At 41.2% G+C, this 24,836-nt stretch overlaps 1 protein-coding gene across 2 annotated transcripts in view; it reads right to left on the reverse strand.

The window, feature by feature from the left end:
- The window catches only part of ANO6 (anoctamin 6), a 218,840-nt gene that overhangs the window by 24,963 nt on the left and 169,041 nt on the right, over positions 1–24,836 (reverse strand). For both annotated transcript variants that reach the window (XM_081249034.1, XM_081249035.1), the window contains 6 exons: positions 16,863–17,005; positions 14,597–14,674; positions 10,038–10,263; positions 8,823–8,992; positions 8,525–8,622; positions 1,942–2,072 (listed from right to left, as the gene is read on the reverse strand). In XM_081249034.1, the coding sequence (XP_081105160.1) occupies positions 1,942–2,072; positions 8,525–8,622; positions 8,823–8,992; positions 10,038–10,263; positions 14,597–14,674; positions 16,863–17,005 (846 nt within the window). The remainder of the gene's footprint in view (positions 1–1,941; positions 2,073–8,524; positions 8,623–8,822; positions 8,993–10,037; positions 10,264–14,596; positions 14,675–16,862; positions 17,006–24,836) is intronic.

A 24,836-nucleotide genomic window follows, 5' to 3' on the forward strand; every position in this document is an offset into this window, starting at 1 on the left:
ATTACATATAAAATAGATAAACAACAAGGTCCTACTGTATAGCACAAGAACTATATTCAATATCTTGTAATAAACCATAATGGAAAAGAAAAAAAATATTTTTAATCTCTCTATAACCACTGTTATTCCATCCTTTCTTATAGGGTAGTGTGAGGCTGAATTATTATTTTATTATTATTATTTTAAAATATAGTTCCCTGTGCTAAAGAGTAGGACCTTGTTGTTTACTTTATATAAAGTATCAATAGTATGGATCTGTTAATCCCAAACTCCTAATTTATCCTTCCCCCCTCTTTCCTCTTTGGTAACAATAATTTTGTTTTCTATGTCTGTGAGTCTGTTTCTGTGTTGTAAGTAAGTTCATTTGCACCATCTTTCTAGATTCTACATATAAGTGATATCACATGATATTTGTCTTTCTCCGTCTGACTTATTTCACTTAGTCTGATAATCTCTAGGTCCATCCATGTGAGGCCGAATTATTCAGTTGGTAATTATTTTAATGAGACTATGAAATTCTACAAGTCCTATCAATTTCTCCCCAAAGCATGACCATATAACTTTTCCTTTCAATACCATTTATTTGACTAACTACAGAAAAAATAACTTTTCCAAGTTTTTTTTTTGTGTTAAAATAACAAATGATATTCTGCCCCAGAATGCTGTTATTATTAATGCTGATAATAGCTCCAGTAAGAAATATTTACAATTATGTCTCATTTTGGAATAACAAGTAATTGTCTTGTAGTTCTTTTAAAAATAAACAGAATAAATAAATAAACATAGCTTCTACATTATTTACTGCAGCTACACCCTTAATGGAACCTGGTCACGAAACATAACAAAAGCAAAAATGAAATTCAAATCAGACTCCCGGCCACAAAGCATTGTTGACTGAAGAAGCTACAAGATGAACCTTTCACTCACTGAAGGAAGCAGGTGCGTTTCCATGTATAATGTATATTTTTAAAAGCAATTATTTTATATATAGAATGTGATTTAATAAAAACCTCCCTCTATCTGCAGACTGACAAACAGGAACCACAAAGGGGTGTCTCTACAAATACACAAACCCCCATGCATAAATGCAAAGCCTGTCAAAATCCTTTCCTGTTCTCCTAAGCTTAAAAAACTGTAATTCAACACAGTGGTGAGCTGAAAGGGCACAGATACAAAACATGTCTATTGTTAGCCTTCTATTAGATAAAAGTGTGTCATGCATAATAGAAAAGATGGTGTTTCCTATGGAAATCTATTTTGAGATGCATCCATTGAAAGGCAACTGAGAGCAAGTGAAGAGAAACAGAGCCCAAGCAAATACTACAGAAATGGACAAAGACATTCGAGAAGGAGGGGACCTGTGCTAAATCTTAATTCCAGGCCAGCAAAATAGCTCCGAATTCAAGCCAGTGATTTGCCCTGAGGTCATTCAAGGAACCGGGCAGAAACCACCGGCCAGAAAACATAGATATAATGTCAAAGGCAAGTGTGAGATGTGGAGGGGGGGAACCCTGTGACCCTTGTTCCCATGGGCTTTCTGTACAGGCTTGCTTGTACAACTGTTCAGAAGGGTATTGGCCAGCAGCTGTGCTGCATGGACTCCAGCCCAGGCTGAGTCACATCTAATAATAGCTCTGAGTTCATTCTTAGACAACATAGTTAGAATCCTCCAACAATCAATGGTGAAGACATACCTTGATGAATATTCCATTTCATTGCTGGGTAATAAATCTTCAGCTTTGTACAATATAAATGTTGACAAAGATACACACAGTCACCTTATTTGAAAGCCTGATTGTATAATTTTATCTAGTGGAGAAAAACGGACTCCTCTTCATTTCAATAGGCTAGATAATTATCTGGCTCTATAATCGATGCTTTGGGGATCCAAAACATGTTCCAATATAATTCATATCACCTAAAATCTCATTAGCGACTTACTCATTTCAAGGTATTCATAAAATAATCCCAGTTTGCCCATGGGCTGCAGATGGTAGTCCTGTTCCCATCGTGGGGTTTTCTTTTCTGCTCCTGAAACTGTGCGACACCGTCCAATTAGATTCATGACCCAGCTGCCAAAAAGATCAAATTGTCAATCAGAATATTGTCAGACCAAGGGCATAAAGGTATTACTGATATTACGAGCTGAACACATCATCTTCCCAAGAATTTAATTTCTTATTTTCATGCTAAATTTCTTTTTTTTTCTGCCTCCCTACCCCAAAATATTTTGAAAAATAGTATTGACTACATACCTGGGTTTATCCAAATTGTAACTACGACGATTTTTCTTCCTACCTCCTTTTCATGTGGGCATTTTAATTTTTAAAAGATTCTTTCCCTCATTTGATTAACTTTAGTTTTGTTTTTCCATTTCCCTGCTATTATCGAAGATGGTCTTTCCAGACTGAAAATCACCAGAGAAAATAAACAAAGCATGGAGGCCAGTGTGGTCCGGCGCTAAGAGGAAAATAAGTCTGTTGGTTGCGGGGGGTGGAGCCTAAGAGACCAGGGTGAGGATTTGGGCCGTTTTTCACTCTGAAGGAAGTGGGGAGCCATTGAGAGGCACGGAGCAGGAAAGGGACATACTTTGACACCGGATAAAACAGGTCCAAGACCCTATTTTCGGCTGAACAAATTAAAGACCAAAGAAGTGACATGCTTCCTCAAAGTCAGTGCAGGGCTTGCAGGAAACACAGCCCCAACTGGCGGCCCAGTACTCTGCTCCCTACTGGATGCAGCCCCGCAGAGCAGTCTGGTATCTCCTCTTGGGTTATGCGTTTTTCTTTCTTAGACGCTTGTGAGCCAAGTGAACGCGTCCCCACTTTTTTTTTTTTTTTTAATGTTTAGAGATACCTCTTTTTTTAAAATTTATTTATTTGTGGCTGTGTTGGGTCTTCGTTTCTGTGCGAGGGCTTTTTCTCTAGTTGTGGCAAGAGGGGGCCACTCTTCATCGCGGTGCGCGGGCCTCTCACTATCGCGGCCTCTCTTGTTGCGGAGCACAAGCTCCAGACGCGCAGGCTCAGTAGTTGTGGCTTACGGGCCTAGTTGCTCCGCGGCATGTGGGATCCTCCCAGACCAGGGCTCGAACCTGTGTGCCCTGCATTAGCAGGCAGATTCTCAACCACTGCGCCACCAGGGAAGCCCCGTCCCCACTTTTTTAATGGCAATTTGAACTGAAAAGAAATCGGAAACAGTTGGCAGTGAAACAAGGTGTGTACCTGTAGCCTACAGGGCTGTTGGCCCCTGAAGCAACAGCTGGCTTATGGTTTACTTGTGGACTTCATCAGAAGACGCACGACAACAACAAACAACTTAGCATCTGGCTAAGCTCCAGCTGATGACACAGCACGTTTGTGTGGATTTCACTGTAAAGACCATTGTATACATTGCACGTGAACATGCGTGTACACACACACATACACACACACAGTGTAAAAGGTGAATTAAAAATAGCTGACCATGGGCTTCCCTGGTAGCGCAGTGGTTGGGGGTCCGCCTGCCGATGCAGGGGACGCGGGTTCATGCCCCAGTCCAGGAGGGTCCCGCATGCCGTGGAGCGGCGGGGCCCGTGAGCCGTGGCCGCTGAGCCTGCGCGTCCGGAGCCTGTGCTCCGTAGTGGGAAGGGCCGCAGCAGTGAGGGGCCCACGTACCGCAAAAAAAAAAGTAAAATAAAATAGCTGACCATGATGGGTTGCCCGTTGCTATTGATCTCAGTGTTAACTGTTCACTGACCACTCCCCCAAGGTTTGCTAAGGGGAGATCTCTCTACAATGAAACATTGCCCTGGCTTCACAATCTTTCCCCACTTCTTTCTTCTATGACATTAGGGGAATAGCAGGAGGCTGTGGAAGTGGAGGGGATATGGACTCAGACACCCCTGAATCGGAATCCACACTTCATTGCTTATTCATTATTTAACTTCAGTCAAGTTCACATAAAATGGGGTGATAAAACCTACACTGTCCAGAGTTGTTATCAGGATTAAATGATTCAGAACAGGTGAGGTATTTAGCAAACTTCTTAACACATCAAAATCCCCTGTGTGGGATTATCTTTTGACCAATACAGGCTAACTGGCTGAGGCCAACAGTAAATGCAGCCTAAGTTACTTAGAATCTTGACTCGGATCTCACTCCAGCACATATAAGAATGATGTGGAATGCTTGTCGCTGGCGCTACTTCCTAGGCCACAATCCAGAGCTCTGTGATCAGTCAAGTCTGAGGTTTGGCCAGGAATCCGCAGTTTTACAGACATTCTAGGGGCCTTGTCGCGCACGTGGCACCAAGGACCGCACACATCCATCACCCATCATGACACCCAAACTCAAGATCACTGGTTTCTACTGGTTTACTTTTCACTCTGCCTCACACTTCCAGCCTCAGCCTCTTGCGGAATCCTCTCCATGCCCCGGAGAAGTAGGTCTTTTACTATTGGGGACCCAAACCCATAATGACTTGGATTCAGGATGAAACTTCTCTCCTGGCAGCCACTTGCATGACTAACTCATCTGGTACTTGTTTCTTGTACCGTACTGCCTCCCCCACACTAATCATATTAGGTCAAATGAGAAGAAATGACTAGCTTCCTTTTCTGATCTTCGACTCTGAGCCTCTTGTTCAGTCTGAGTTGAACCACTCATCTGTAGCAGGAAATCTTAGGTTGCAGTCCATTCATCACTGCCCTTGGTCTTTTGGATATTCTATTGGGTTATGACTCTGGTACAGGGAAATCAGTCTGACTGCACATGAGAATCACATACAGAACTTTAAAAAAGTACAGACACTGGATACTTCTTCCCTTGGCCAAGGCTGGAAGTTTCCTACCTCTACCAGGGGTTACAAAATAATTTTCTTAGTAATTGCCCATGCATATTAGTGTATCATAACAAATTGCCCTTTACTGAGTACTTATTATGTGTTAAGCATGGTGTGAAGCACTTTACACCCCATTTTGTCTTTGTCTCTTCATTATCATATTTAATCCACATACTAATCACCATTTCTGTTTAGGACATTGCCACTTGCTAATTTTGAATACAGGCATCCTTCACCATCTGAATCTATTTTGCTCCTGAGTTTACTGTTCCTGAATTTTAAGACCGAGTGTATAGAGTGAGGGATCCCTGCATTTACGATTCTCTTATTGTATGTCTCTGATTCATTCTCTAGCCAAATCATATCTTGAGAAGAGACATTTCCTCTTGTTAAGAGTTTGCTTTTTCTTATTATCTGAATAGCGAATACTCACTGAGGAAAATATAGAAAACATACAAAGAAGAAAATTACAGCCATCCATTATCTAAACAGCAAAGGACAATGCTAAGGCATTTTGGATATTTAACTCTATTTTTCTTAACATTTTATCATAAAATTTCTCCAGAGCAAGTAGCTTAATACAGGAGTTGTACTAGCCTTTTTGTCAAGTACAGAATAAAATTCCCAGGCATGCCCCAACTATCAAAAAAGTGAGGCTAGGAAGGCCAAAGGGCTCTAAGCTTCTTCTCAGGGTCCAACAAACAATTCTATTCATTTACTGATGTTTGTATTTGAAGCATATGAGTCACTCATTCACTCAGTTGGCTCTTACTGAAGACCTACTAAATGCCAGGTGCTGACCCAGGTGCTGGAGAGACCCCCCCACCCCCACCCCCACCCCCAGATGGAGCCTGGATCACAGTGCCACGTGGCCTTCATTTGCTCTGAGAATCCTAGTCAAGGACCCCAAGTGGAGTTGGGGGTGGAGGCAGGTGAGTATATGGTGAAATTCATTTCACTATGTTCCTTTTGACATATTTAAATGGTGTGAAAATAGCTACTAAATTTTATAAGTTTTCTTTTCCCTTCCTATGTATTATTGGGATGGGTGTAGTTTTGGGTAGCAAAAGTAACTGATATATCTTTAGTATGTTAAAAGTTTGTATGAAAAAGTAGGAAGGAAACTGGCACCTTTACAAAGAGCAGAAGCAGTGATGGGAAGAACCCAACCCACTCTCTAATTTGCCTAACATTTAGCGCAGGTGTCCCCAACCCCCGGGCCATGGACTGGTACTGGAGCGCTGATTTAGTGCTCCTAGTTTTCAAACAAGGCTAGTAGTAGAAATATCTGAAGGCGAAGTTCAGCTCACTGGAACTTGCAACAATGTGCTTACTTGAAGTGAAGGTATAACCAGACCACAGATACTATAATACATCCTTTGTTTTTAAATATTTCATGTGAACAAGTTTCATTTTGTATGAATTTCTCAGTGAGTACCTGTTTAGGAAATATACTCTTCCCCTTGATTGTTTAAATCAGAAAATAGCTCACTGACAACAAATTATTCATAAAAATTTAGTGTTAAATAGTTAACCTATTTCCTTCAGAAAATGCTTTTTTTTTTTTTTTTGGTAGTGAGTTAATAAGCCTTTCCTCTATTTGATATATTTATTTTCACATAGAAACATAGTATTATTTGCACATGACCTATTTTTACTCATTGGGAAAAATCTAACTGTGAGCCCAAGGTAAGGGCTGTCTACTGCACAGTAGGGCAAAAAAATATTCATTTCACAGCTAAGATCAGAATCTTTTTTTGAGGGGGACGGTTTGAAGTGGGGAAAAGGGAGATGTCTTTGTTTACAGACAGACACTGATAATTCTCACTGAAGATGGAGGATAAAGCCCTGGTGAAGAAATGTGGAAGGACACACTGAAACCCAGAGGGTTTTGTTCTACAAAAACAGAAAGACAAAAAAAAAAAAAAAAAAAAAAGAATTTAACTGCTCTACAAAGAGAATGAACAGAAACTTGGTAATGAGGGAGAGAGAAGAAAGAATGAGAAGGAAGTTGGACGTGATGGGAGGAAGACGGCAGAACGGCAGGATCCTGGAGCCTACAAAGAAGGGTGATAAGTAAACAACAACAGCAGGAAAATTCCCAGGTGTATAGTGGGATAAGGGACTAAAAAGATGGAGGTTCTGCATTTCGAAATTCAAGTTGTTTGACTTTCTCCTCCATGCCCCAAAACATCAGTAAGTCCTGCTCATGTGAGTGGTTTTGCAGGTCACTGAGAAGGCTGCACTCTGGTTCAGGCTGGCAGAAGCAGAAAGTACAGGAGAGGGAGGCAAGACAGAAGAGAGATCAACAGTTTCGTGAGAACAGAAACTCAGAGCCAGAAATTATCTTGAAAAGGTTAATGTAGTAGGCAGAAAAACGGTCCCCCCCAAAGATGTCCATATCCTAATACCCAGAACATACGAATTATGGTTGCAGATGCAGTTAAGGTTGCTAATCAGCTGACTCTAACAGAGACGAGCCTGGATTATCCAGGTGGGCCCAGTGTAATCAAGGGGTCATTAAAAGTGGAAGACAGAGGCAGAAGAGAAGGGAGGAGTGATGGAGGGAGATGTGACCACAGAAAAGAGTCACAGACCTGCAATCTTGCTGGCTGTGAGATGGAGAAAGGAGGTCACGGACCAAGGGATGCGGGTGGCCTCTAGGAGCTAGAAAAGGCAAAGATACAGATTACCATAGAGCCTGAAGGAAACAGCCCTGCCAGCACCTTGACTTTAGCCCAATAAGACCTCTGCAGACTTCTGAGTTCCAGAACCACAAGATAGTAAATTCGTTGTTGTTTTGTGGGGCTTCTTCCCCCTATTTTCTTCCCATTGCCATCAAGTCTGGGGATACTTGTTGAAGCAGCAACAGAACACTAATACAATAAGCTCCTTGAAATATGCAGAAATTGCTGATGGCACTGGTCTTGTCCACTCTGATATGGGATCGGACTTATGTGAAAATTAAAAGGACAGGGTGCCCTCAGCTATCATCTGTTCTTCTCATTTCTAGGAAAAGAACAGTATGTCAAAACTTTTGTAGTTATTTTAGACAACCGTCTCTTAACATGCTATGTAACCTGGTGCCTTAGGACCATAAGAGAACCTCTGTTCTTAAAAGCACATGGGTTTGGAGCCATGGGGTTTTACATTTGAACCCCACAGTAGCCTCTTATTGGCTACATGAACTTGGGCAAATCATTTAACCTCGTTAAAACACAGATTCTTCATTTGCAAAAGGGAGGTAAAAATAAGGATTGTTTGGATGATAAAATGACACAGATAAATAAAGCACTTAATACAGTGACTGGCATGTACTAGAACTCAACAAGTTACTATTACTGATTCTTAAATGCATGTATAAAAGGAGGAGAAAGTTGTAAGAAGTTGTGGAAAGACTTAGTTCAAAGCTCCAACAAGGGCCATCTCTCAAAGGGCTATGATCCAATAGCCACCAACAATGCGCTAATAGGCAAAAACTACAGCAGATGGGGATTTTTGTTAAATATAAAGAAGGAGGTTTTTAAATATAATTATTAAACACTGGATACATGTACACTGTTGGTTGGATCATCTTACCTGGAGACCTTTAATAAGCAGAGGGTCTACTCCATTTTAGAGGTGGCTGCATGCAGCTAGACACGCAGGGAAATGACTTGGACGGGTGGGCCGTTCTATCCCTAAGATCACACAACTCGGTACTCACGGAAGTAACACCTCTTGTATGTTATTCCAGATTGCTTTTCCTCCCATGATGATTATCAGCTGCGTTGTCAGCTCAAGGAGACAGCCACCCGGGTCACACTGAAATATTAAAAAGAAAGTCCTATTTAAATTTTAGATGTGTCTAACATGAAAAAGTCATTACTTTTATTTTTTCTGATATTCTTGTTTAGGCTAAAAAAAATCTAAGGAATGTACAATGAAGAAACTCTTCATTGAGCAACTGAGAGAAAACATGGAACAGCTTAAATTGTCAAGAGAACAAAATTCTACAGTCACACCTCTTCGTTTCTGTATTTTCCGAGCCAATAAACTGGGTCTCCTGGATAACCCACAAATTTTCCCTTAAAGAATGCGATGTAGAAACACGAAGAGTAGTAGTTGACAAACTGGAATAAGAACATCTTCATGGTTAGGCTGTTCTCATAATCAGTCTGGGTCCTTGGGAGTTCTGTAGTTAAAAGAAATGTTAAGATTTTGAAATTGTGAACAGCTTTGAGACGGTAATCAAAGACACTGATACATGAGTTAACATGATTAAAAAAATACAATTCACAGTTTCCATTTCAGCTGTTTTGAATTTCTTAATATAGCTACTATGTTAATTCCAAGTTTACACATTGTTGTAAGAGTTTCTCCCCCATGAACACAATATCCCACAAGGCAGAAAACAGTCAACTTTTCCTTAAAACTTATAAGCACAATGATATCAAATAGGCAAGAACTGTCTTCTTTCAATGTAAGACAGAAAATTAAAGTTGAACAGCCTGCTAAATGATATTCTCTTGTCTTCCTGAACTGCAATACGGTAGGCCTGTTGAAGAAGACAAACAAAACACGGGGCAACTTGCTAGAAGCATTTGGGGAAGACAAAACAGGTCATCCTTCTAGTTTAGAATTCAAATCGGTCTTATCGTTTTCAGAAGATGACCACTCCAAAGATGACCATTTGGAGAACGACCCAGCCAAATGCAGCGTGTGGGAAGCACTTAACTTTGGCTACTAAGCAGCTGCCTGGGATACAAGCCAGAGAGAAGAAACCTTTATTATAAAAGCCAGAGCTGATGAGAATGGAGCTATATTAATATGAACAGTGTGGGGGGAAGACACGTAACACTGTGATTGCTTGTCCCCTCAGCAATGCAGGAGCAGGTCTGCCACTGGAACCATGACCCTCTTCCACTTGTTTGCAATAAAGAGACCATTTACTTTCAACAATAGGGTACATGATCTAATGTAACTGAAAATATTATTCAGCACTGATCTGTTTACATAGAGCTTGGGCATTATAATGATCGTCTTTGCTTTGTCCCTTTTACTAATGCAAAGCTGGAGATAATTCATTTCTCGTACAGGCTGGAGAAATTTGTTTACACTTGAAATTTTCTAAAAATTGTAACATACTGGAATTGAAATGCCTAAAACATACAGTCTCTATTTTTACCTGATTCTAAAAATGGCTTAGAAATCACGCTATATATATAGCAGGACCTTACCAAAGTTAGTAATCATGATTGCCACTTTCTCATATATGATGTTCAGGATCATGATGATGATAAAGCTGATGAGGGAAGCGGTGATGGACGTGGCCATCTGTGGAGTCAGATACTTCTGGATTGGGTCTGTTCCATTAAGGTTTTTGGGAAGTTTTGCAGAAAATACAATGAACACTGAGAGCCTGTAGACAATGATCCCGATAACTGAAGCAATGATCAAAAGGATCTGAAAATACAATAAACACAGCAGCATGAGACTCACAAATTTTTACACTTAAAAACTGGCTGAATGCTCAAATGGACAACATGCATTGTGAAGTGATGTAAATCTCACATAAATGCCACAAGAGAGGTGAAAATCAGGTACGTTAAATTTCAAAGAAAGGAGAAGAAATGATGGCAGTGCACCCACTATTGGAAGATGTTAACAGCAGGGGCAGCTGTGAGCAGGGAATGAGGGGGTCTGTGGGAAATCTGTACTTCCTGTGAATTTTACTGTAAACCCAAAACTGCTCTAAAAAAGAAGGCCTAATAAAAAGAGGGAAAGAGAGAGAGAGAGAGAGAGAGAATCTTCAGATGGGGTAAAAATGGAGTAACTGGTAGCATGTTCTGGTAGAAGAAAAAAGTCTGTGATAGCAGAACCAGTGAAAACATCCCTTTGTAGAACAATAATTATGGAATTATTTAGGTTATGAATGAGTGGGTTTTACTCATTTGTAATCCATTAAGAGGATATGTTTCCTTCCAACAGAGAACCTATTACTGGCTCAGGGGTCAGCAGGTGCTGGCTGTTGTCTTTGTTCCTGTAGCTGAGGAGATTCTGAACAGGACCAGTGAAGCTGCAGAGATGCCCCAAGGTCACTATTGGAAATGGCAGCAGGCAGGTCTCTGATGATAAACGCTTCACACACTTTTCATACTCGGATCTTGAGACCTTAAACTGGCAGTTATTTATACCTGCACTTGCACAGGATTCATTTTCCTAGTCCATTGTAGTTTTGACTGCATAGACCCAAGGTCAGTGGGGGTGTCTGAAACATAATCTGCGTGTGGTTGGTAGGGTTTCACTTCCTTACTAGGCAGGTTTTCTCTGGCCACTGAACAAAGTACATCAAAGGTCCCATTTTTAAACTGCTTTCCTTACATCTACCTTCTTGGACACACTCCAGAAGCATGTATTCAATGTCTCCGATGGCTCGTGATGACTGCCGTGATAGAGAAAGCTACAAAGAATATGAATTTCAGTACCAAGCAAACCACGTCATGCTGTTTACAGTCACAGAGGGAGGCTGGTTGCCACCTGTGGAGGGCAGTAGAGGGAGTGATCCACAAGCATGGCCGGACTCCCGCGTTCGAATCTCAGCTCCACCACTAGCTGGGGGGACCTTGTGCAAATTACTTAGCCTTTGGGGGTTTCAATTTCCTCACCCATATAATGAGGGGATAGTAAAAGCAACTGATTTATAGGATTATTGTGAGGCTTCAATGAGTCACTACAGGTAAAAACAATTAGGGCATTAAGCCCTGGCACATGAAAAGTACTATCTAAATATTAGCTATGATTATGGTGACCAAAGTGTTAAAAAGATGTCTTTCTTACTTTTTAAGCTATCAGTTTGTAGAGAAAGCATTATATTTCCTCCTTTAATCTCTCTCATTATCTCCTTTTCTTCACAGTTAAGGCTTCATACTTGTGAAAGGAATGACACTCTGTGTGTGTGTGTGTGTGTGTGTGTGTGTGATTAGATGTGAAAATTAATTAAGGCTGAGAAAAATGTATTAGAGAAGGTATATCAAGTCTTCCTCTCAGCATAACACATACAGGCCATTTAAATATTGATAGTATATATATATTTTAAAACTCTGCTAGTAATTTTTAAAATTACATATTAAGTAATCATAATAGGTAAGATTCTTTAATGCTTACTATTGCTTCAGCACACATATATTTTTTAAATCCTCACAACCGTCCTGTGAGGTAGGTAGTATTCTCTTTTTACAGATGAGGAAATACAGCCACATAGAGATGAAGCTATTTGTCCCAAATTAAGCAACTAGTAAGTGAGAGAACTGAGATACTCCGAGTCCAAATATACACAAACCTTTATATGGCACTGCCCCCTACATGGCTTATGAAATGAAGTCTAATTCATTTCAGAACTTTTACAAACTTGACGTGTTTTCATTTTTCTTCAGAGCACTTAATGGGTTCAATATTTCTTAGGAGACAGGAAAACTTTTCATTCTCCTTCCTCAAGTTGCTTACATATCCTCTTTTCTGATCATAACTTTAATATACGCTCATTAGAGAAAGTATGAAAGTACCTGGTAGTGGACACTGGTTGCTTTTGCTGCCATGGATCTGTCCCCTGTCTTAGAAGAGGACCTAGATTTTGCTTTAGGGTAAATAATCTCCCTTCTATTTTTAGTCTAGTGGTTTGGGCTCGACTGCCCCACCCTCACCAGGGCTCCAGATGTAGATCCCAATTGGTTTGAGACAAACAGGTGTCTCATCCTACTGGCCTAAGCATCTGATTCAAGGATTGGCAAACAACCTACTAAGAGCCACCAAGATGTGAGGAGATACATGCTAGTGCCTATGAGAAAGACGAGCTTCCTCTGTCAACAGGGGATGCTGCTAAAAGAGACCTTTCTTGACTTGGATGTGATGTGAGATCTGGAAAGCTGCAGCCATCTTGCACCCATGAGGGATGCCTAGAAGCACCATGCTGGGACACCACTGGACACAGAGTGAAGACAGAACAAAAACAGCCTTGACATCATCTGGGCTACAGTATCTATTCTTGACTGAAGTCATGCCTCAGACATGAGATTTTCAGTTACAGGAACCAAGAAATCTCACCCATCCCCATTTTTTGGTTGTTGTTTAAACCAATTGGAGATTGATTTTCTGTCACCTACAGTTGAAAGACTCCAACTATCAAAATGAAGAATAAAAAATAAAAATAGGCAAAAAAAATGTATCTATACATAGGTGTAATTCCTTCAGAACTATGCATTATTTCATATAAAAATATTTTACATATTAATTTTATTCTTAAGCCTATCATAATCATGACATTTTTACATGTCATAAAATATTTTCGTGGACATACTTTTTCATGGCTGCACAATATTCTACTGTATGAAGGGTTGGAAGGAGGACATTTTGGCTGAGGTTTTATATATATATAATATGTATAATTAATATTTATAAAACATTTATATATAAACAAAAATATTATATATGTATTATATATGTGTGTATATGTGTCTGACTTTTATTTGCCATTTTGAAATACTTCCTGATTAAAAGTTTTTAAAAGCTGAATTAGTGGATTAAAGTATATGAATATTTTTGACTTTTGACATGGACTGCCAAACTGCTTTCTAAGAAGGCTGGAGCAGTGTAAAAATCCAATAGCACAGGTATGAGAGTACTATGGCACTTCAGCCTTACAAACACAGTCTTATCACTTGACAGGTGAAAAATTGTATTTCACTTTAATGTGCACTGATTTAATTACCATTAAGGTTTGACATCTGCCACAATATTTTTTCCCTTTCTGAATGTGTATTCATCTTCTCTGCCTTCTCAGCTCCTGAGAGTTTTGGTGTTGTCTTAGAAGTGCTCTGAAGTCTTTATGTATTGAAGGAATTAGCCCTTTGCCCTATTTGTTAACAAATATTTCCTCTGGTGTTTTGTTTAAACTTAGGACACTTTTGGGGTATGGAAATCTTTAAATACTTTCCTCTGAAACTTCTTCCACATCTAGAGATTGTATATTCATCAATATTTATTTCTAGTTTTTTATGGTATTACTTTTTAAAATGTTTTTTAATGTTTCTGGAATTTATCACAGTATGTGGTTCATAGCATGATTTCAATCTTTTCTTTTTTCCCAAATAGCTAACGAATGTTCCATTACCATTTATTGAATGATCTTTACTTATCTGATTTGTAATGCCTTCCTTTTCATATATTAAATTATTAGTGAGCCCATATCTGGGCTTCATGTCCTATTCTCTAAGCTGGCTGTTCTTGAGCTAATAAAACTCTCACTACATTACTTATTATTATATTACTAATATAATTTCATTCATAATAAACCCAAAACTAATTTAATAAGTTCTGATATTTTAGAAACATTGTCTTTTTATCTAGAATCATTTGTTTAAGGCCTCTTTTATGTCTTTCAGTAGTTTTTATATTTTTTTTAATAGTTCCTATTATCTTTTTGTTAAGGCTATTCCTAGACATTTTATATTAGTTGTTACTCTTGGAGAATTTTAGAATTCTTGATGCCTCCCATCTGGTCTCTTTATCAGAAACTTGAAAATCCTGAACCACAGATCTGATTTAAACAAACGAGGTGAAAGGAGCTCGAAGAGCCATGGGCAGCAGAAGATATTGTGAAACCTTGAGAGTTGCTCCATGTGGTGGCTGAGCTGTTCTCTGGAAACAATCTTCTCTATGAAACTACACAGTTTCCAGCTCGACTTTCAGTTTTCTCGACATTTAAAATTAGATAGTAGAAAAATCTGTGGCAGATTCTTACCCAGAAAAAGACAGCACTGGCACAGAGGGTTATACGTATACACTTTCCCCAGGTGGTAAAGGGAATACGCTCTTCTTCCTAATTAAAAAAAAAAAAAAAAAAGAAGTGTAGTCAATCAAGTGATTCCTCCAACGAAATGATTTTTCTCCTAATTGGTCACTGAATCCTAGGCTTAATTTTTTAAAAAAATTAGTTTTCAGACACATGCTCCTTACTCATACTTGCATGTTTGCTTGTTAACAATTTCAGGCATACATACAGCAAAACGTGTTCAGTGTTCATTTTAATAGTAGTTTTTGAAAATGCAAATGTGAATAATAAACTGTTTATCTGCCATGATCTGAGTTCAGGAGTCTGGATATCTGACAATACCATTCCTGAGCTTGTCTTAGATTGTAGAAATGACTGCAGTGATAATGCAGAGTCTGTGCAGGACAGAAAGTTTCACAGATGTCTGCAAGTACTAGGGAGCCAATGTGTGTTTTCTGGTTGAGCTTTATGTATTAATTAGGTATAACTATGAAGTTTTAGAGTTTCCATTTTATAGTTTATATGAATATATGTAGATTTTTCTAGAAATAAAATCAACAGTGTGATTATAGCTGCAAACAGGTACATGGCATTTACTCTGTGCCAGGTGCTATTCTAAGTAGGTTCTATCCATTAACTCAATCAATCCTTACCACAATCAATGAGGAAGCAACTTTCTTATCCCTGTGTTATAGCTGGGGAAACTACAGCACAGAGAACCTAACAAGTTGTCCAAGATCACTCAGCTAGTAACTTGCTGTGTTCAGATATGAATTCAGGCAGTTTTGTTCCCAAGGCCTCACCACCACACCGCTGGCCTCTCTAGACACAGGATGTGTTCTCAATCAAGGTAAAATGAGAAAGAACAATAAGGAGAAATGAACCTTCATCTTCAATTTTTTAACAAGCAAGGTTACAATGGAAATTTAACTTATTAGTTGGCAATTTTAAATTTAAAATGGACAGATTTAAATTTCCAAAATGTCTTTTCTTCAGTATGTTTTGTATGTTGCCAATAACATAAGCTTTTGTTTTTCAGTATTCAAAACCGTTATGAACATCTGATTTTGTCTAAGTTTCAGCTTTCATTATGTACAATCTTTCACCAACACATGCTTTGACCCCCATCTTTCATCATAAACAATGGAAACTATTCATAATGGGGATGATTTAAAGCTTGTTATATTGTAAAAGACAAATGTCACTTTCTGTTGGGTAACTGAACCTCATATTTTTCCATTTATAAAATGAGGAGGTTGAACTGCTCCCTCCAGACCCTTTTACTGCCAACATTCTGTAAATCTGTGAGTCAATTTATAAAGTCTATGGTTGGAGACATTTTCAGATGCTTTTGATAAAAGCATTTTCTTTCCAAGAGTTATTCATATTCAAAACCTACTGTCCTTATGCTGATGACTACAAGTACAATTAGCTCCAGATTTTGTGTCGATGGAAAGAGGCAATAATGCAGATGATTCAAAAAAATTATCTTTCACTGGCTTTGGAATGTTTATACAAAGAGATTATATAGTTTTATTTTTTAATTCTGCAGCAGCGGTAACAGCGGCAAATTTACCTTTCCAATTAGATAAAATGCCTAGCACGGGGCCTGAATATAGTTTGGCCTCAACAGATGTTTCCCTTCTTCCTCCATCCTTTCTCTGATTTTAGGGTAAGAGTCACCCCACTCTGTGCACATACCAACCAGAAGGGGGAGCAGTGACCAAGGCGTCGTGCAAGACAAAGGAGCTAGTCTACGATGAAAAGGTGGCTGTAATAATGAAGGACCATGTGAAAAACTGAGAATCAACTATGAAAACCAATGTGTCTTTCTTTCTACATCTATGTCATAGAGTCTAATTTTTATTGGTACTATGAAAGGACACAAATCAACGCATCTTATACATTTATGTCAGAGGTTTTTTATTTTTTTCATTTTTATTGTTATTATGAAAGAAGGTACCACATTTATCTCCTGTGCCTACTGTTCTTAGCAGTGCTCCTTCACTTTGGCTGTACATTAAAAATCACCAGAGCAGCTTAAAAAAAAAAAAAAAAAAATCCTGTGCCAGAATGCACCCCAGGCCACTGAGTACCATCAGAGTATATAGTAACAGAAGCCGGGCGTCAATATTTTTTAAGCACCCGCCCCTACTCCGTGATTCCAATGTGCAGTCAAGGTTGAGAACCCCTGCAATAAATAGACTGAATTGAATCTAGATGACATACTCTTTACCTGAGTGATCTCATTTATCACCACATGAGTACACCGTGCCTCATATTCTGGCCGGGCTTGTTCTTCCTGCTGTAACTCGACAGTGTCCCATTCGTACTCAAGTTCTGCTTGGCGCCGCTTCCAAAACTCCAAAAACAAGGTAACTACCAAAGAGAGAACAGCATCATGTGGATCTTCAGTGATGACTGATGCTTCAGAAATCTGTACTGAATACCATTAATTATCTACAACACTTTTGTATATGGTCAATAAAATCTAATTTTACTTATTTATAGGCGATACTAATATTTAAAAGGGAGAAAAATGAGTTAATGCTTTTTTTAAAAGGAAAATATTGATAATTTATTCAACTTGTGAAAATAGACTATAGGTCATGGGAAGGGTGGCAATGGGATGGTCAGAAGGCATCTGATTGTGTCTACTGCTAAAGCATCTGCTCCTAGCACATTACTGCCAACAAAAAAACACAAGCAATTCAAATTGCTATTATAATTCAAAGCAGTTCATGGTCCATCCTTTAGTCTGCTCCTCCTTGCATCCCTCTCCCTCTCTTCCTTCCAAAGGGCTTGGGGGTGCAGGGATGAGAATGCTTCAGTGGTCCCCAAACCTTTATTTTCCACCACCCAAGTCACCCCAATTAAAACATTCTTAAATGTGGAAAACTGATATTTTTCTCAATCTTGTGTAAAGTATGAATAAAACAATTTTTAGAAATCAAAGACTTGTAACTTCAAATACTAGACAAAAACAACATTAAATGTTCATTGAAAATGTGGTTTCAGAGTAAATCCCCTAGGCTCTTCTTCCAATCAGACTGATACCCCTAAGCCCTTCCTATATAGAAATTCTGGAATAAACACTGTTCCATCCACAAATATTTTTGGTCTCTACCATGTGCTGAGAATAAAGAGAAAAAAAGATATGGTCCCTGCTTCAAGGAGCTCCTAGGTGTATAGGAATTACAGCGAAGTGACAGTTACAGTGGACTTTTAAGAGAGCTGTGATCAAAGGAAGCACAGGTGCTCTGGGACACAGAGCCACAATGTAACAAGGCTGTCTCAGAGGAGGGAGCCACTGGGGTGAGTTCTGAGATGGCTTAGAGCTGATCAGGTGAAGGTGGAAGGCCATTTCCCCTTAGGGAGCCGTGCGTGCAAAGGCAAGAGACCAAAGAGACCCAGGTACTTTCCAAGAGCTGCAAACAGACTGGAAGGGAGCACAGGGTGTGGTGAGGCGGGTGGGACAGCCAGGTGGAGAGATGGCAGGGGCACATCACGAAGGACTCTGTGTGCCTTAAAGGTGGGGGAGACATTGGAGGAAGTCGAGAAAGAGACTAGAGGCAGGGAGACCTACTGGCAGGTCTGCGATGAGGCCTGCTTCAGCCGGGAGGTGAGAGAAGACCGCGTTTTAGCAGGTTGACAGATTGCATGCAGGTGTGATGGAAGGGGCAGAAAGAGGTCAAGGATGCCCGCCAGCTTTCTGGCTTTGGCGATGTCCTAAATTCTGAAATAAGAAGGGCAGGGAAAGGAACAAGTCTGAGAGAGAAGATTACTGATTCGGTTCTGATCAGCTGCCTGTGGGCCACAGGGGAGATACCCGGTAGGCAGGTCAAAGTCTAGAACTCCAGAGAAAGATCTAGGCTGAGCCAAGACTTTTTCCTGTTTCCAGTGGTAACTGGGGCATGAGTGGATGAGCTCACTAAAGGAGCTACGGAGGGGTAGTTCTCACCCTGCCTGCACGTGAAGCATCGAGAGCTTTTGAAAAATACTGAGCCCAGGCACCACCCCCGAGATTCTGATTTTATTGGTCTGGACTGGGCCTGTGCATAGTTTTTTGTTTTTGGAAAGCTCTACTGAGCAGTCAGGGTTGTGAATCAACCTGTAGAGAACAGGGAGCCTTTGAGTGCGGAGCAAAGACCAGCTGCCCTGAAATCCTGCAGACCCCGCTGCAGGCAGCCGGAGACATGGGGGAAACCTCGGGATGGGCCCTGAGGAACATGAACGCAAAGCTCCCCGATGGCAAGGACAATGGAAATGCTCAAAGCACCCACTTCCCAGAGATAATCTGGACTTTGGAATCAAGTTCAAATTCTGGTTCTGACAATCATTAGATGTATGACTACTGGTTAAAGTGCTTCAACTTCCCGAGCCCCTGTTGCCTGCCCACCCCCCCACCCACCATGGAAAATGGGGGAAATAGAACCTACCTCGTAGGCTGTTGTGAGCTTAATGACACAACATCTGTAAAGGCCCTCATGACCCTCTGAGGTAACTATTATTACTATCCCCATTTTGGACACCAAGAAACAGAGGCACAGAAAGCTTCAAATACTTGCCTGAGATAAGGATTGAGGTATCAATCCAAGGCATCCTTGGCTCCAGAGCCCGAGCCCTTCTTACAATGCGGTACTGCCCAAGTCACCTGCTCCATAACTTGCCTTCCTTTGGCTCTGGCCCGTGGTACCCACTCTGCTGAGATGTCATCACTGTGTGCCTGCCCAGTGTCTGATTCCAGCACTGCTTCTCCAGGACACAATGCTAGTACCTGTCCTCCATCCCACCACTGCCTCTGTGGGTACACTAACCCTCACGATGCCACGGCTGTGACTACCTGCTGTTCACAAGCAAGTACAGGTGGCAGCTCAGCTTTCTGCCATAGACGCTACTGTCAATGGATGCAAAGAGCACACAGTTAGTGGGGGAGGCCACTTCTTGTCTCCTACTTGGCTGGGGAACTGGAAGGCAGCTAGTCCCCCTGTGTAACTTTGAAACCCAGTGTGGGAGCTATGTGAGGCTTCCTGGCCTCTTTACATAGGAATGATGTCCACTCCCCAAAGAGCCCCCCAAGTTGTAGTTGACACTACAATCCACTGGCCCCATCAGGGAGTGGAGGTGATGGCCTATATAGTCCACCAAGTTCCATCTCCTTGCATGACAGCTACAGGGGGATGAATTAACCCTGGAGAGTGAAGGCTACAAAGCCCTTGGGTATTATTTCCTGACACTCTCAGGTCACCCAAATGTTCCAAATCCTCTAAGTAAACAACTTTTGTGGCCTCTCCCATTGCAGAGCACAGGCTCCGGGCATGCTGGCTCAGCGGCTGTGGCTCACGGGCCCCAGCCACTCCGCGGCATGTGGGATCTTCCTGGACCAGGGCATGAACCCATGTCCCCCGCATCGGCAGGCGGACCTTCCCTGCGCCACCAGGGAAGCCCTAAGTAAACAACTTTTAAGAGAAACCGAACTGACTCATCTGTCAGACCTCTGACAGCAGGACTGATTTGGCTGCTCCTGCTTTCAGGACGGGCCTCTTTCTCCTTCTGTGGGCCCGTCCCAGAATGAAAGAGCCTGTTCCTCATTTATGGGTAAGAGAGCATGTGTGACTCCTGACCAGAACCTTCATAAATAGACCTCTCTGTGGGAAAGGAAGCGTGGTGCCACAGCTCAGCTACCCTACAGCCTCATCTAGCCAAGACCACAGCCAACGCAAGGGGCCCCTGCTGGTGAGTGTTCGGTATGGAGAGCGATGCCTGCACCACTGAGAATCTGCCCAGCCATTCACACCCTTGCCTCTATCCAGGGGGAAATGAAGCATCCATGGAAGGAAAGCCTTGAGGGCACCAGGTAACTATGGACCAAGCTGCATCTGGCTGTTCTTGCTCCCCACCTGACCCATGCTGGCTGCATGGGCGGATACTCTGAAAAGAGACCCCTGCTTTGGGGAATGATCCAACTCTCCTTGGGCTGCATATGAAGCGGCCCAGTATACATAGGAAGCCACCCACTTACCAAAGTCCCCTAGGCTCACATCTCCTTGATAAATACCATGCATGCCCATCAAACAGAAGACCGCTACTTTTTAATTTACTTGAGAATTCTACTGCCAACATGGCCTTACCCCTTCCACCCATGAAGTTCTTTCCACTCTGTGTCCCCCTCTGCAACCATGAAATCAGTCCAATGCTAGTGTACATTCTGTCCAAAAGGGCACACTTTATTCCCTATGCTGACCTCAACTTGGGCGCTTCAAAATGGATAGTACTCATGCACCCTGACCTATAGTTGCTTCTGCGTTTATTGTTTATCGTGCCCACTAGAATGTCACCTTCTTGAGAGCAGGGGTTTGGTTTTGTTCACAGGGGAAACACTAGCACACAGCAGGCACTGGATAAGTATTAGCTAAATGAATGTACTGTGGGAAGTCATCCCAGGAACTGGAGGACCTCCATCACCTGGGACACCTGAAGGATGCAATCATCCACTCGGAGGGCCCAGCTGATTCCCACCATTCTCTGCTGTGCCTGACCATCCACTGTCCACCACACTCTGCTCCGCCAGTCACGTGGGCCTGGATGAGCTGAGAGGAGAATGTAAGTGTTGATGGGTAGGGTTGCGGCAGCTCTAGCCCCTTGACTGCTGGGAGTTATTCAGGATAGAGAGACTGAGGAATCATCATGCATACCGTCCTACCCCACAACTCACTCAAAGCACTAGGACTGCACATCAAAGGAAACCACTGGCCCTTTCCAACCTAAAGAAAGGGACTGTGGGTGAGAAGAGGGTGCCTTTCCATTAATAGCCTCTTTACAAGCCCAGCCTGGAAAAAGCTTTCTAAAGCCACTTTGGATACCTTCCTTTTGTTTTTGTAATCCCTCTAAATTTTGTCATTTTAATCGAAATATTAGACATACAGATGTTTTTGAAATATTTATTGATTTTCAATGAAGAAAATCCTCAATTTCCTCCTCTGCTAAGTAAAGAAAATTACTTTTCACTTTATTAGAAAAAAGCAGCTTACTTTCACAAATTTGTATCTTCAAACGTATCTATTTTTAAAAGAATTTGTGATGCAAGACACGAAAGTCCACCTGTGTTTTGGCACCTACAGGTAGGCAACAGGACTGATCTCATGAGGCTGGAAGGCTGGGACTTTCTTATTCCTGTTACGGAAAGAAGAGTCTGTACCTGTGTAGGTGAGGACCAAGGATGTGGAACCATCATTTTCTAACCCATTTTTCAGAACCCCACATAAGGCAGTGCAATTATATCAAATAAATAATTCTGCATCCTTCTAAAGGTTTGCTACAACTTTATTACTATACATTGCATTTTGTCATTGATCTAAACACTGATGACAACCAAATTATTTGCAGAACTCTTATTCTGTGCTTGTCACTTTTTGTCTCTGGGGACCTCAGGTAAGTTGCCTAATCTGCCTGAGTGTCATTTTCCACATCTTTAAAATGGGAGTGTAACAGCCATTTATTTGTTCAGTATCTATCTAGCAACAGTATCAACAGGAGATGATTTATGAAAATCAAACTACTCTTCTCACAAAAAGCAACAGAAACAATTCTAATCAGTGCTATAAGGGAGGAACAGTGGTACCCTTCCCCTTCCTCCCTGAACTTGAACATAAAGGGTAAAATGACTGCTTTGACCAAATCCTGAAATTGAGGAGTTCTGAGTGGGAAGTGATATATAACTGCCATGCAACGAAGAAATGGCCTGGTGAAAAATAATGATTGGGCAGCAAATCCTCGAAACCTTGAAGGGCACAAGCCCTGGGAGCTGTAGGAATGGGTGGGAGTCGCTCAGTTCCTCATTTCACAGAGCCAAGAACTTTGCAGGGTCCGTGAAAGACCCTGAGAGCCTAGTGTAACCACCCAATGTTCTGGAGTTCTCCTGGGCTACATGGCTGCTGACTCACAGTGCTGTGTGCCCCAGAGTGAGAGCACCGGGACCTGGGGTGACTGTGCATGATGCCGGACAGGAATTTCCTGTTCTGTACTTTTGCTCTCTCTCTCTCCCTGCAATAAAACAACTGGTCGGACTCCAGTGGGGAACTCCGCACTTATATCCTCTGGCAAACCACACACCAGGCAGCTCTAGCTGACTGGTGACAGACAGGACTCTTATACGAATATATAATAAGAGAAGGCTGCCTAGGACCTTGGGAATCAAAACCAGCTTGTTCTCTTAATCAGGACATTAAACAGCTGAAGAAAATATGCATCAGATGAAGAAGGTTCCCAACACACAGCGCTGGTGGTTGTATCCAGCAATGTCTAGGGCAAGGCACACTCTGGTAGATGCGAGCATTCTGGCTGCCTTAAGAGTTTGCTGCTGAAGGGTTGAGACATTTTATTGGGCCTTGAAACTAGTCAGACCTCTTCACTCACAAAGGCAGACAAGGCAGATGAGCTTGCTCAGCCTGTATTCTAGCTTCCTAACTGAAAGACTACGACATTGAAAAGACATTTCTCAGGAAAAGTGACAAGGTTGTACTGTATAGCACAGGGAACTGTATTCAGTACCCTGTGATGAACCATAATGGAAAAGAATATTTAAAAAATGCACATATATGTATAATTAAATCACTTTGCTGTACAGCAGAAAGTAGCATAACATTGTAAATCAACTATACTTGAATAAAATAAATTTAAAAAATTATAATCCTTAAAAAAGAAAAAGAAAATACATTTCTTAAACTCTCTTGCAGTTAGGGTTCCAGATGTGGTTTTAAAAATGCCCATCAGATGCATCTGTGTGTCACAAATCAAAAATGCAGCTGAATGGAAGCAAGGGTGGTTATAGACACTGTGTTATTTTGCTGGTATGGATGCAGCTGGAGAAGCAGAGACCTCAAACTAACAGTCGCAAGAGTCATTTTCTGATCTCCAAGTGCAGCTAGTTAGGGTGAAGGCTTCCTGAAATCCCCCCACCCCTCCTTATGAGCCAGGGGTCTGGGTTTTTCTGTAAATCTCTAGGCCCAGCCTAGAACTCAAAGGTGAAAATTAAAAATTGCAGTCATGCAGCCAAAAGGCTGGCAGGGAGCATTAGACAGAAGTAGGTAAGAAACAACAAGGAATGGGGAGGGAGGATACGTTCAGAGCCTTTACTTCAATCGTGGTTAGTTGGTGTTTAGGACTTTAGGAGTCAGTATGAGTAGATGGAATGGTTTGGCCTACAAGAGGGGATATTTTTCAAGTAAGTCCATGATTTGTGCTACATTTATTATAAAAGGTTTTCTACCCTCAACGTTTATAATTTCTAGGGAGCAGAAAAATACTCTGCCACATACACCTGGGCACAAAGGAGATGCTACAGGAATATGGTGATGGTGATATGAAAAACTTCAGTTCTGCAATTGTAGGCTTTCTGTAATGAGGTTCACAGCAGTAGTTCTCATAAGGCAGAGGTAACAAGAAAAGCAATATCAGGCATTTAAAATAAAGACTTCATCATACATACATATCCTTAAAGATACATATATGGTGCTATGAGCAGGGCCGAAATGTTTTCTGCATTCTACAATCTGATGAAATAAAAGCAGCAGCTCAATATGCCTGTCAGTTCTATAAACATGGTGTAGTTAATGATCACAGAAAGCGGGGTGGGCTAGGGACCTTGAAGTTTTTCTTTCCAGTGTCAAAGTTAGTATTTTTTGCTTTATTTTAAAAGTCTCTTTTAATTAGGGCTATCAGCATCCATTAGTATATGGCGTTCAATAGGTGTGTTAGAATTTTATAGATTATGAACCAGTGCCGAGACTGAGGTTTAGGCAACAGTTAAAAGCGACCCCACCCAAGTGTTCGGCAGCCACCCTCTTACCAGGGATAAAAAAAAAAAAAAGATTATTTTACAGTGGAGGAGTACAGAGAATCTTAGTATATGACCTTGATCTTTAGTCTCCCATGTGTCAAATATTAGCTAGTGTTTGGTCTCCAGCCAAAACATGCTAAATGTCTGAATGACAGTGTGACTTACTAGGTAAGTTTGGCCTTCTTAGAGTTTATGCAGGAGTGGCAACTAATATCTCTTAAAAGTGTCCAAAATAATTGGCCTGTCTGTTCTGTGATTCATTTGGGGACCCTTCATAGGCACAACCACTGCAAAAGAGAAATACCACCGAGGACACCTGTAAACAGCTGTATCTGTACGTGAGTTGCATGTGTTGATGTGTTGTCTTCTCCA

The sequence above is a fragment of the Mesoplodon bidens genome (genome assembly GCF_964165515.1).
Source record: "Mesoplodon bidens genome assembly, chromosome: 11".
NCBI lineage: Eukaryota > Metazoa > Chordata > Mammalia > Artiodactyla > Ziphiidae > Mesoplodon > Mesoplodon bidens.